The 15,147-nt window shown below is 38.5% G+C and overlaps 1 protein-coding gene across 1 annotated transcript; it reads right to left on the bottom strand.

Moving 5' to 3' along the window:
* Positions 1-2,779: 2,779 nt before the first annotated feature.
* LOC149807628 (uncharacterized) lies at positions 2,780-11,988 on the bottom strand. The gene is made up of 5 exons (XM_089968964.1): positions 11,832-11,988; positions 10,552-10,656; positions 8,322-8,381; positions 7,838-7,903; positions 2,780-3,460 (listed from the first exon to the last, which is right to left on the bottom strand). The coding sequence occupies exons 1-5, from the start codon at positions 11,853-11,855 to the stop codon at positions 3,395-3,397; spliced, it is 321 nt and encodes a 106-aa protein (XP_089825090.1). The 5' UTR covers positions 11,856-11,988; the 3' UTR covers positions 2,780-3,394.
* Between the last annotated feature and the right edge of the window lie 3,159 nt (positions 11,989-15,147).

Here is a 15,147-nt window from a genome sequence, read left to right as displayed (position 1 = left end):
AAAAAGGTAGCTTTCGGTTTGCTTTCGGTTTCGGCCGAAACTGATATTGACTTTCGGTCATCAGCCGAAGATCTATTGTAACTTTCAGAACGCAACGCTAGTGCTGAGTCTATTACTCTGCTTGTCGGCCGGTCAGTCGGCGCTAGGCAATTCTAGGCACTGTTGCATTTCAGTCTACTCGCGTGTTGAATACAGAGATTTCGAAGTCTGACAATATTGATAATCTCAGTTATTTAAACTGTAGCGAGTTAATCTGTGTCAAGTAGAAAATTGAAGTTAATAATAAACGGATTAGTTAATCACCGCAAAGAATGTCGAAAAATGCAGTGTGGGATTACATCACAAAAATCGGTTCTGATGCAAGCTAGGCGCAGTGCAAAGAATGCAACAAACTGTTATCACTTGGCAGCGATAAACCAAGACTTCAGACAGTTTCAGACTTGAAAGGTCATCTGGCCAGCTGCCACACGGAGCTTCATGATACGTATCTCAAGAGGTCCATGAACGACGGAGCAGAGCGTGCCTCGAAAAAAATGATGATGGAAGAGAAGGCGACTAAACATGCCTTACCGAATTTTGGGCAGTCGTTCTTGACATCAATGGTCGAGAGCAGAATGGTCTGGCCTGATGACCACGTTGCAGTTCAGAGAATTGATAAGTGCATCATGGACCCCTGATCGTTGTCGTCATGTTACCCTACTCAGTTGTTGAAGTGTAGCATTGCATCATGACCCAGGCCTATTTAATAAATCTTGAGTTCGGCAGCTTTGGTTTATCTTTCGGTTTCGGTTTCGGCCGAAGGTGTAGTTAAACTTTCGGTTTCGGCTTCGGTTTCGGCCAAAAGTCAATTATAACTTTCGGTCTGGTTTCGTTTTCGGCCGAAACCAGAAATTTTGTTTCGGTCGGCCTCTACTGTGCAGAAAGTATACTTATTACCTCCGACAAAAGTGGGTATAAAACGAGCTACCATGCACAACCTTTATCAGAAGTGATACAACAGATTCCGTGGAAGGAAATCAACGAGAGTATTAAAATAGTGGATGATCACCAACATTTATTACAAGAACTGTGTCCATTGAATTGGGGTAGTCGTGTGGTATGTGTCTTAGTGACTTGCTTTCTGGGATTTCCTTTACCGGCCGATTCCTTGTGGACTCTTTACGAACAATACTTGCCACCAAATAAAACATGAAAGTGGTCCCTTTAAATGAGCACGAGAGACTCATTTTGTTCATGTCTTGCGTTTTCATCTGGATATTTCTCGAGGCTTTATTCAACCAACATACGTGAGAGTGGTTAGCTTGAGGAAGGCCCTAGACAATGTAACGAAAGTCAGGTGGTCTTTTTTAGAAGACATACTGCTTTGGGCTGAGTGATCCTTTGTGAAGTGGGGGCTGGACCAGCTAAAGAAAGCAAAAGAACTGATGAGAAATGTGCTGGAAGAAGAAGTGAAGAAGATAACAGAAAGGTGGTCTAACGAAAGAAAGGACAAAGAAAACAGGAAATAAAGGGAGTTTGATAGACTAAATCAAAACTGGATGACGGTGCAGGAATGGTGGAAGAACTAGAGAAAATAGAAGAACCCAAAGGCCCTTTTCAGGACCACTCATATGCCTCGAAAAGATTTACTTTCTTGCCTAAAATATCTTTAGTTTGTCGTATAGTTGTTTGTAAAATGTGTATTGTCTGTATTATCTCTGTCTCTGCCCCGCCAGTCCCGTTCCCGCCAAGCGTTCTTGCTTTTTTCCCGCTCTCTGGTCCCGATTGAGGTCAGTCCCTTGCTACATTGTTGCTAATAGTCAATACAGTGACGTCACCTCCCCTGTTCCATTCATATTGTCCCTATACAGTCCCATTACTTTTGTCCGTATATAGTCCCAAGGAGCTTTTCACTGAGATTTCCCTTGTCCGTATATCGCCCCAGGGGGAGGGTCTGTAATGTTGCGACAAGCCCTTTAAGGGTTAGCTGTTTAATAAAACTGTATACTGCACAGAGTACATTTTTATCTGCGCGACATTCAACTAATTTGCGAAAGTTCTTTGACATCATTGCTCTCCAAGTGCGCAGATTTGAACAAATTTTGCACTAGAGCATGCTGACAGTTCTCTGTTGTTGTTCAACGGAAGATCGATTCATTATTCGATCTGAAATAGATCACCTCGTCTGCCAGTACGCACACCACATATACACACAAACTAAAAACCAATCCCTCACCTCCCAGCACTCACACCACATATACACACAGACTAAAAACCCATTCCTCGCCTCCCAGCACTCACATCACATATAAACACAGACTAAAAACCCAACCCTCGCCTCCCAGCATTCACACCACATATACACACAGTCGAAAAACCCATCACTGGCGGATCATCGTACAATCTGACTACACCTTTTACTGCTTTAAATCAGATAAACCTGCTTTTATACCAAAATAATTCAAAGCAGTATTTATATTCAGTACGATAAAATGAAATGGTAACAGTACTTTTAATTATATTGACTCGGTAATTTATTAACGTGTACTCCTTAGTTCTGCATAAACTATTGTCACGATGGGGTGACTGCCTTTAGTTCCTTCAAATAACTGTATAACAGCGTTAATTAAATTTAATCCACATGGAATAATCATTTAAAGCAGAAACCCTAAACTGGCTGAAATGCAATTTTTCTATTCATTCCCCCAGATAACCATACAACCAGCACATGTATGTATGTATGTATGTATGTATGTATGTATGTATGTATGTATGTATGTATGTACAAAAATCAACTAGATTCACGTGAAGACATTTTAATGTGGAAAGTGATTCCTAAGTATAAATGAATGTACGTACGTACGTGTATGTGTGATGGACTTCAATCAATATAAATATAACAAATTATAATTAAAAAATTTCATAATATTTACCTAATTAATTAGCTTCTTGCTAGCATAATAAAGGTTCTAACAGAAAACAGTAGAAGTATCACACATTAAAAAATGTTTTAAAATATTTAAATAGTAATCCTTCACACACAAAATAACAAAATAGGATGCATTGCAAGTTTCTTACTGGTTTATGTGGTCACTATATGACGGCATATGTACGCCATTATCAACGAGTATGCTTTTGAGCTGTAATTAATACTTTGCTTGACCATACATTTTGATATGTAAGTATTAACGGTGTCAGAGCTGGGCAACATGACAAATTATCACTCTACATTTTACTTTTTTAAGAGGCAAATGCATAGACCTGATGCTGCTTTGTGTTCCCTACAAATTGACTCTATTGATGATGTAACCAGCATTAATAGAAGTTAAAATAGTTTCGTGTTCATAAGAAAAAATAATTATTGAACCTAAGAAAGTCTAAAATCATTCTATATGTACTAAAAATAAATATATTTCTACTGAAGGTTCTTTACAATCATATCCCTTAGTTTGGTTTCATTGGCCCCAACTAGTTCATCTACCTGAAAATAAAAAAGTAAAGAACATCTATGATTTTGGATTATTTATTTCTATAAAGATCAAAGGACCTGATTCTACGACAGTGGCGTACTAATGGGGGAGGGAGGAGCGGTCGGGGCGTTTGTCACGGGTGCCAGAGGTCTTGCGGTACCAAACCCACGGGCGCCAAAACCCCTTTGGGCCATCATGGTCGCCCCAGGACCCTATTACACTTAGTACCTCATTGGTCTACGAGTACGGTGTGCCTGAAGTTAAAACTAACATGGTGGAAAGTACCGCCTTTACTTTGTTTAATAAATTTCTCGCATAACAACTGGTACTGAGTGACCATTCTCTATGCAGTAGGTCAGTTGTACCTTCTTCAAGACAAATGGCAGTGCAATGTGTACTTGAGACAAGGATCTGCTTCCTAGATGTCAAAACGTGCCTAAATTTAACGTGTCCATCCATACAAGGTCAAATATGCGAAACTTATCCATTACACTCTATACTCTAATGAATTCCCAAACTCCCTCTGCCTACTACTAGTACTCAGTTTCACTTCATACTTCTCTGAACGTAATTATAAACTTGCAAATAAATCAAAAGAATGGAAAATTATTTTTCAATAGTAAATTAAATAGACCATTGTAACCTTGTGTAACCGTGCAAGGAATACTTGCAAAATACCAATCGGCACTCGTAATTTGCGTACAGATAATCAGAAAACTGTAACCAGTCGCACGACAACAAATGCACATACTGACACTTTCAGCTGATTCCCACCCCATATATTTCAATGACCATCAAGCACAGCTTCCACGGTTTTCAAGTGTGAAAGCTAAGGTTATAACTATTGAAATCTACAACGTCTAAAAGTGTGTGTGTGGGGGGGGGGGGTAAATTAGCTAGAACTTAAGCCATTGTTGGGATTTATAGAGACGGTAAGCTTGTTTTTTGAATGAATTCAAAATAATGGTAGACCGTTATACAGCAGTGAAGAAAAACATAAGCGTGGGAATGGATTGATGAGTTCATGACCAGCTGTTTCAAAAGGAAAGACATTATTTTCAACTATTCAGCCTTGCAGTGCCAGCATATCTCTCTCTCTCTCTCTCTCTCTCACACACACACACACACACACACACACACACACACGGTTCCATGCTCACAAATGCTCTTTCTCATTTGATGCTGGCAATAAAATCTATGGGTCTAAATTTTACGCGGCCACTTTATTCGATATTTGTTCAAACTTGTGCTCGAGTTTTTGCTGTTGAAACAACATCAACTACAGCTTCCTTTTTCGTTTTCAGAAAGATTTTTCACTTATAGTAATCACAGGCAGCCCCCCCCCCCCCCCATGTTTCCACTTCCGCTTTAAAAAATGTATTTGCTGTCAGCTTTAATCAACTCGAATTGATTTAATTTTAAGTGACTGTATCAGTTCGTCCATTAATTAGGTCAATAAACAATGGCGCCAATCATTTCAATTTGGGTACATGTACTAGATCAGGGGTGGGCAAACTACCGCCCGCGGGCCGCATGCGGCCCGCCAAGGGCTTTCATGCGGCCTGGGAACAAGTCATCATTCGCACTGACTCTGTTTATGTTACTCTGTTTATCAAATAAATGTGCTTCTTTTGAAGTTTAAGTTTAAGTTTTCAAATATTAACAACTGAAAATTAATTAGATGTTATTTAGAAAAACCTTTTGTTTTTGCTATTTCAAAAATTAATTATTTTAGTTAATGAACTATGCGGCCCGCGACAAGGTGTAAATTTGTGTATGCGGCACTTGCACTGGAAAGTTTGCCGCCTCTGTACTATATGGTCATATAGAGACTGCTCATGAAAAATGTAATGATCATATCCAAGAATTTTAATTCTCTTGTCTTTATTTCATATAGAATTTAGTTAAAAGGGGTGACACGTTTTCTTAAGTATGAACCCAAAACACGATGCGGAAACATTGTATTGTCTGTTTCGTGGATCACACAGCGTTTTATCAATTCATTCGTTAATGAACGTAAAAAATAAAACAAATCAGTTCAAAAAAAATATACTTGTAATATGTAAACGTGTTTATCCAAATTTGGACCAACCAATTTATTTTTACATAGAAGCTTAAAGGGGATCATCTGCTCCATTACCAGGAAGCCCTTGGCTGCATTTGCAACTGCATCAGTAAAATTAACGACTTAAAAATATACAGATATTGTATCAGTTTATGTGAATATAGTAACTGATAGACAAATTAAATTGTATCTCAGTTTTAGGTGGATACAGCAACTGATAAACAAGTTATATAACTTTAAAAAAAAAATATACTACAAACACAGTCTTCAAACATTACTGAGGATGAAAGCTCCGTTACAGACGACGCACGAAAACGGACCCCCCCCCCCGCCTTCGGTTTAAAGCAGAAACAGATCAGAAGGGTTTGTTTTGGTTCATGCTGTCTTGCCTTAAATAGGTTCCTCAAAAAGGCCTAACTTAAACCTGTAATCAATTTCTCCAAGTTTCGGAACTTAACCTCAATCGAACCACTTTTTATCGGTGCAAAGTGGGTTTTTTTTACATATTGATATTCTAATTAGGTTTAACACTCGAAGTGATGCGTGTAAGAGTGCCCTGTCCAGCACCAAAAAAGAAAAAGAAAAAATACAATTCAATATACCAAAAATTACATTTAAGACAGTTATTGTAGCAGCCATACTGGATGATCGACTGGCACTAGGTTTCATAAGAAATCTATTGGTGGAAGAAGAAAAAAACTATTTTTATATAGACATCCATTGGAAAGGAATAGAGATAACAATATTTTCAAGATATGACTTTCTATTTAGGAGAATTAGCAATAACAGGATTTTTAAGAAGGTCGACGTGGTGGCCATAATGACGTCAGGTCCTCGTCGTTTTCATTTAAGACCAAATAGACGACATAAGAAGTCTTCTAGTGCAAATTCCGCATCAATGTGACAGCAGTAAAGGATGTCGGGTCGGCAACAGTCTCATTTAAAAACAACTAAACATCCTATGAAGTCTTTAAGTGCAAACCACGCATCAATGTGACAACCATAAAGGATGTCGGGTCGGCAACAGTCTCATTTAAAAACAACTAAACATCCTATGAAGTCTTTAAGTGCAAACCACGCATCAATGTGACAACCATAAAGGATGTCAGGTCGACACCATTTTCATTTAGCAGCAACTAAACATCTTATGAAGCCTTTTAGTGTAAATCCCGATCAATGTGACAGCCATAAAGGATGTCGGGTCGAAAACAGTTTCCTTTAGCGACAACTAAACATCTTATGAAGTCTCTTAGGGAAAACCCCATCGCGAAACGACCATCCATTCAGGTGTGTCGCGATAACAGTATTTTCAAGATGACTGGTGCAGCGGCCAAACTTGATGTGCGAGCAACACCATTTTCATTCAGCCCCATCCAGACCATGTGATAAATGTGTGTCCAGTTTCAAGACAGTCCTCCAATTAGTTTAGGAATAGCGACAACAAACTTGTGCTAACGGACGGACGGGCGACGAACAATACACCATGCCATAGGCTCTTCCGGTCATTAACCAGCAGAGCTAAAAAAAAACCACATGGACTTGTCAAGAGTCGCGATTCATTAGTTAATGCCAAAAACAGTATGGCTAAGATAAAAGTATCTAACTAGGTGTTTCGATGCAGCTTCGTAATAAATACCTACAGTATTTAACTGTACTCGTCAAGACGACAAGCGAAATTATGGAAGTATGATTTTTTTGTAACCAATAACCGTACGCACGGGAATTAAGTTTTCTGCGAGTTGAGATAGAAAATTTACAGTTTTAATTTTTCCATTAGAAATTCAGGGACATGTATCGTGGTAACTTGCTAAGAACTGCTAATTAATCAATTTAAGATTATTTGATCAGAAACAAATCTTGGACAATATGCTTGCCTAATTGGCTAAGAACAGCTGCATTCTAATTATCTAATTGGAACAGGTGATAACATTGGAAAGACACTCGATGGCGTTAGTTACACTGCATTGCATAGCATTTGTATGCTAGAAGAATTTGTTGATTTTAGCTTAATTTTCGTCATCAGCGGACATGACTTGTAGGTAAAACTGGTTGCCATGATTAATTTCACCCTAAACCAAATATATTTAACACTAAATGTTGAGGTACACTTACCTACCCATCGATAGAATCAACACAACTGCTAATATTTTTGACCTGGATGTGTCGTCGCATAATATGTCAACAGATCATGGTCAATGCTGCTTGAATGAAATCACACAACAGAGCAAACTGTAAACTACCGCCGTTGTAACCCACGGCATGTTTGAATTTATAATGTTCACATATAGTATACTCGATAAATTTCGGTACAAAGTCTGAATACCTTCTCTCCGTTTTTGTAGAACTGGAATGTTGGCATTGCAGAGATCCCACATTTTTCTGCAACTTCCTAGGAAAAGAGAAAATGAAACATTTGGAAAACAAAACAATTATTACCACTTCAAGTTAAACGTCCAATGTTATGCAACAATTTTCTTAACATTAATTTTGCATGTGAAAGCAATTACAAAAGCGTGTTTTGAAAAATAGAAATTTGCATACTCCCAAACTTTGATTCGAACTTTGGAAATGAACCTATAATAGTTTATCGAACTGTTATTTTCAAAGTCGGTTTGCCCATAGTCACTTATGGCTTCTACGGTTTACAGCACTTAGCAGACACGCACATCTGATGACGTAATCGAAACAAAGATCCCACTCGAACTGTTGTGTTTCTCATGTAATACTAAATTTCAGAACATTTTACTGCGAAGTCCATGTTTTGGATAAATCTTCTAAAAATGAATAGCAAAAAAGACATGGCTTACCCCCACCTCATCCACATCTATTTTCAGAAAAATTGCATCAGTGAACTCTCGTGACATTCTCTGAAATAAGTCCAAGAGTTATACACCTGTAAATACTAAGGCATCAAATGTTAGTCATGTCTATCACTAGTATCCATTCGGACTGACTGCAGTGTACGGTTTCTGCTGCGCCGACAGAAGCAACATTCCTCAACAGAGACAATTAATTCATACAGTAGAGCGTAACAGTCCCTACCTACAATACACTGTACTGCAAGTCCTCTCATACTGCACAAATTTTGTTAGTTTCTCCGTACAATAAACTGTAATAAGAATGCATGAAAGAAACTGTAATAACTCGGGCGAATATATATGTACGTTTGAACGTAGGGGCCCCGAGTGGCCGAGTGGTCTAAAGCGCTTTCCGTTACGTATCACTGCCATCTCACCTCAGTCTACGTGGGTTCGAGTCTAGGATTCGGCTAATGCAACGTTTCGGAGCCCGTAACTTCAGTTTGGTACAATGTAGAAAAGTCAATGATGGCTTGATGGATAGAATAATATCTCAGAAGTAAAACAAGCCAAATAGTGTGGACGTGTGCCTTTAAAGACGGAAATAGCAGAAGGAAATCCAGGGTCATAGGTGGAACGAAGTATTTGGAAGTTCCGTACCTTCTCTCTTATATATTATGATAGAGAGGGTCCTGTCAGAACGGGTCATGGGGGAAAATCTAAGGTATTTTTGTCACTCTGTATGATTGTTTCCTTTATATTATTGGTTTTTTCTTTCTTTCTCAACGTCAAGCTCGCGTCGAGCACCTGTGGTAAAATCTCTCTCTAAAGTAACAGCTAAAATCAAGACCTTGACCTTCAACACACTGACCACAAAGCAATAAGCAGTCAATTCATTCGCAACTTCGATGTCACTACCGCGGATCAAATCTCCGAAGTCTTTCAACACCTGCCACTCGGACTACCTAGGCTATTTGGAATTGGGTCACAATTAATACTTCCAGTTCAGTACCCACTAATGTAGTTCTAGTCTATTTTTAGAACATTTTTTCCTCTCTCGTTTTGGTGGTGAGAGAAGAGTTTTATTTATGCATTTTTGGTAGGGATTTAAAGGTAACAGTTTATTCTTGATAATATGAGCTCATGGTGTTGTTGTCTGTGTCTATTTCAGCGACAGTGCACAGTGTGTAATAAGACCTTGGTGATAATCCGGAAGTGAAATCTGTATTCTGTTTACATGCTGTTATGTTGACAGTCCATCATCTCAAAAAAGAGCAGGTCAACCTTTGACAATAACTTCACCGTGAAGTCATTTTGAAGGTATTTTAGATTAACATATGATTTGCACTGATTGTCACACAGTGGAAAGGTCAGTACTGAGAAACAAATGTAGAGAACATATAGTAAAATTATTTGTGTTCTATGTCCATTTGCGAAACAAGGATTAACCGATAAGTTACGAATGATCTAACTAGTTTTAGTCGGGTTCCCTGACCTCTCTCCACTCCGTTATGACGGAGTGGAGAGAAGTCAGGGAACCAGACTAACTAGTTTTCAATTCGTAATCCTGAAGTTAATCCTGAAGTTAATCCAATTGTAGGCCAAGGTATCCGAATATTTGGGGTTTTATATTTTGCGGTAAAATTTCCGGCGAATAAACGTATCATTTTTCTGTACATGACTGCACCGACATACATCTGAGGGATAATTTTGTCTCGCAGATATAATAATAATAATAATAATAATAATAATAATAATAATAATAATAATAATAATAATGAGGACTTTGTATAGCGCCTAATCTTTAGAAGCTCTAAGAGCTTTACAACATTAGACAACACATATAAGATTATAAAAAAAACATATAATAATATTATTAAAGAAACAAACACCATGAAATTAGAAATCATAAAAAACATGCTGAAAATATTTAAGGTAGGATACATTATTAGGTCTTTAAGTTTGTTCTTGCAGTCGAAATAAGTGAGTTTTGAGAGCACTCTTGAATGGGATCCCTGTGTATTTGTGTCTAAGTTCAGTGGGCAATTCATTCCAAATTGCTGGGCCCTATTGCCGAAGTAGTTCCCAATGAAAGTAAAATGTGAAACATATGGTCTTTAGCCTTTACCTTCAAGCCAATAACAAGAATACGAATCAGCTTTCTTTCTTAGGCTTAACAAATAGACATGTTACAAGATAGCAAAAACATTTATAAAGGAAAATAATAGTGCTGACGTACCTCTAGTTTGGGCGAAATCGAGCGGCATGGCCCACACCAAGTTGCAAAGAAGTCAACAACTACTAGCTTGTTTCCTGCACTCTGCAACAACTGCTCAAAATCTGCCTTAAATTAAAGATAAATGAAGAACTATATTTATTGTTTGTTTTGTATTTTACCCAACGGTCAATGAGAAAAGATTCGATAGCAAGCGATGAAAAAACTGAACAAAGTTTTAATATTCAACAATGTCTCAAAATGAATAATAAAACATGAAGAAAAAAAAAATGCACACAACCGAGTCACCTGTGATATCACCCTCACTCTCCACTCCCGTTTGATAGTTGATCTCACACCCACACCCTAGACTGGTTACCCACTTTATCAAATTCTCTTGTCACAACATTCAGAGAGAGCATGTAAAGGAAAGGGGAGGAATCTGTAAGGAGCGAAGATCAAAAATGAGCGTCAAACAACTGGAAAGTTTCATACAGCAAGTTTTCGGTACAGTTATATGGTTAAAATGATGTCCTCGGAAACGGGTCCCATGCCACGGTCTCCACGTTTATGTTCCACCCCTCCCTGTCCCTAAATGATAAAACCCCCGTTTAATTTCCGTGTTAAATATCGACGATATATTCCGGAGTTCACTGAACAATAACAAGTCACATTTCAAGGCGCAGTTTGAACATATTTTAAAAGGTTATTATTATTATTATTATTATTATTATTATTATTATACATAAGTACGACAAATAACGGAAATGAGACTTGCAATACCTAACGCTTAGGCCACTTAATTCGTTAGTCATTTGCAACCCTATATCGCCTCTAATTTTTCCATTTCCGGACACGTTGGGGTATTAAAGCATTTATATATATATATATATATATATATATATATATATATATATATATATATATATATATATATATATATATATATATATATATATATATATATAAACAACTAATAATCATATTGTGACATTGCTTGTACGGTCTATGCACTTGCCGAAGAAGCAGTCGCATACAGTTCTAATTAATAAATCAGAAAGTGAAAACATATCTATGATATCTATGGAGCGGAGGGGGGGGGGGGGCGGACCCATATGTATATATTACATGTACACCACACATGTAAACATAGGCTTGTATAGCTGTCCCGAAATAGATTTTTATGATCTACCGGACTATTACAACATAACGTTGATATACCCGAAATCCCTACCAGTCTAGCAGATAAATATATTATATATCGCATTTAATTGAAGTAAACATAGGTATAACAGCAAACTTACCTTGTTTTGTACTACTCGCACCATCTTGTTCCTTTTTCGAACCAGTTAAGTTCTCTCTGCTGCCATAACGAGTCAAATCGTACTGTTATCAATTCTTGTTCACGTGATCAGCTTACGTTGTCAAGGTCGATATTTACTAGGAATGCACTAAAGCTACCAAGCGGAAACCATCGTTGCCATATTGAGTCTTATATATATATATATATATATATATATATATATATATATATATATATATATATATATATAGTACGACTAATAACGGAAATGAGACTTGCAATACCTAACGCTTAGTCCACTTAATTCATTAGTCATTTGCAACCCTATCTCGCCTCTAATTTTTTCCATTTCCGGACACGTTGGGGTATTTCAGCATTACACTATGGAAGACTATCTGAAACTCAGTCACATGGACTTTATAATGAATGTCTTGCCACTTATGTGAAAGACCATATGGGGTTAACATTGTCAGCCCGTCCTTATGTTACATTTCGGTTTGGTGTTTGCGTGCAGTGCCGGATTAAACCATGTAGAGGCCCTTAGGCTGTCGAAATCTTGTCCCCCCCCCCCCTTCGCAAATTATCTTCTAATAGGTCTTTAATTATGCCAACCAACAATTTTAATAAGCAAGTTATTACGCAAAACATATATTACCAATTATTAATGTTATTAAACAAATTAACATGTTATGTTTTTAAGCAAAAATTATTTAATATTATATTGATCCGTTGTCGCTGGGCCCCTAAAAGGCGTGGGGCCCATTGGCCGGTGCCTACTCTGCCTATATGGTAATCGGGCACTTTTTTCGTGTGCAGCTCCTAGAGAAGCCAGAGGGGAATCCTGGGATATGGAAGCGAGAGAGTGAGGATCGTCTGCCTTAAAGATGAGTGCGAAACAATGGGAATGTTTTCTGGTGTGAATTTGTTTTACAGTTATGTGGTTAAATACATGGGGTTCTTTCCACATACGCCACTCCTACTTGTTTAAGCTCACGCCACTCACCCAAACCAAAACGCTACTTCTGGAAACAGGCCAGGCTCTAGGATGTGCGGGGCCCAAGGCAGCAAGCGATGAGCGCGGGGCCCCAAGCAAAAAAACTGCATTGTCTGAAAGCGTGGGGCCCAAGACGGCTGCCTCGTTCCCCTTGCTCTATAGCCGGGCCTGCCTGGACACCTTACACAAAGTGCATTTCTTGTTCACACTAATTTTAAACTAGAAGTGCAGTGCAGTTTACACACAGTGTGAATGAGTGATCTTATCTGAACATTCTTCCATGATTAGTATCTCATTATTAATTTAGGCGTAAACAACACTTTATGTAAGAGGCATTGATGACGTTATAGCGATCAGTTACTTCCTAGCACATATGGTATGTACGGGAAGCAATATTATTACAGTCGAGATTTCGGACTAACAAAGATCTAAAACACAGATATGAAAGTATATTTACTGCTGACGTTAAGAATTCGCTGTCCAAATAATAAGTAGACTATCTCGCCAAGCGTTACATTTTGATTTGGGAGGAGTTATCGTTAACAAAGACATGTTCGAAATGACATTGTCGGAGGTCGTGATAATGTGCGATACCCACTTCTAATGGTTTAGGTTATGTTTATCTAGGAGATGATCGACCACGGTGTTATTTCCCGGACAGAGTAATTATTAAAATATGAATGTAATGAATGGTTGTTGTTGTTGTTGTTGTAGGGTTTAACGCCATTTTTCAGCACACGATAGTCTATACATGGCGGCCAGTATTAATATTGGAGGAAGAACTCGGGAAATCCCCGGAAAGAACCACCGACCTTCGAGAAGCTACTGGCAAGCTTTCTCACATACCCACATTGACCGAATCCGAGACTCGAACCTACGGAGACAGAGGTGAGATGGCAGTGATCCGTAACGGAGAGCGCTTTAGACCACTCGGGGCCCCTGTAATGAATGGAACAACATAGATCTGAGCAGATATATAGAATAGATCAACACGAGTCGTCGTTCATAAAATATAACAATTTAATCAATTACATAACAAAATGAAATTTAACATGACATTTGAATGATTCACTTCCTCTTAGAAACAGAGTTAACAAAATTTATGCAAAATTCAGTTAGCCGTTCTGTTACACCGATAAAACAAATTTCATCATATAATCGAGTGACTGATTGAACTCAGATTGGCGGTATGTCAGCATCGTATGTTTGCTTCGGTTAATTCCAAATTACTGTTAGTGATAAATCGGTGTTGGGGTCTCTCTCTCTATCTCTCTCTCTCTCTCTCTCTCTCTCTCTCTCTCTCTGAGACCCGAGTGGCCGAGTGGTCTAAAGCGCTCTCCGTTATGGATCACTACCGTCTCACCTCTGTCTGCGCTGGTTCGAGTCTCAGATTCAACCAATGTGGGTATGTGAGAAAGCTTGCCAGTAGCTTCTCGTGGGTCGGTGGTTCTTTCCGGGGTTTTCCCGGGTTCTTCCTCCACCATTAATACTGGCCGCCATGTATAACCTATCGTGTGCTGAAAAATGGCGTTAAACCCCACATCAACAACAACAACAACTCTCTTTCTCTCCAACCTGATGAAAGTCAGATCTTCGCTGTCCAACGTGAAGATTTGACAGCGACACCTTATGGGTTATATTCTGGTGACCTCTGAATCAGCTAATGGAAATGAAGCTTCCAAAAAATGAATCAGATCGTTCGGCACACATTGATACTAATCAACCACACTGTTCAGTCTCCCAAACGCGAAGATACATGACTTCGAAAGATTGGCTGATAAAATGTGTGATTATGGTTATAAAGTAGGTCACCAAAACATGACTCCAAAGCGGTCGCAGTCCGATCTTCAAGTAGGACAGCAGAGATCTGATTTTAATCAGTATGTCTCTTACTCTAGACTCTTCGGGTCAAAAACCACCTTGGTTGTAGACTGCGCTCTTTTCCACTGTGCAGTGCAGGTATGGAGCTATTTGTTCAAATAAAATATAATACACAACCTAAATATGTGTCACGTTTATTCTGGTGGGATCAGACACTGTTCACACTCTGTCTTACGTCAGATATTGTCTTATCAAAATGTAACAGAACTAAGATATGATCAGTTCGCACACGGATCTGATACACAAACAGCTTATTAACGTGATTTCTATGTCTTTTCTGGCGGCTATTAGCATTCCTAATGGAACTATGACATAATTAGACCTCTTAGATAAACAAGTAGACACCGCTGTTGGGTGTAAATTACCAGCTGGTTATGTCAGTCGACACACGTTCTTAATTCTAACACCATCGATTACGGTTGGAAACAATTCACAACTTAAT

Source organism: Sinohyriopsis cumingii, chromosome 1 (assembly GCF_028554795.1).
Source record: "Sinohyriopsis cumingii isolate HCF-2022 chromosome 1, ASM2855479v2, whole genome shotgun sequence".
In the NCBI taxonomy this organism is placed as follows: Eukaryota; Metazoa; Mollusca; class Bivalvia; order Unionida; family Unionidae; genus Sinohyriopsis; species Sinohyriopsis cumingii.
This window is presented reverse-complemented; position numbering and strand designations above follow the sequence as displayed.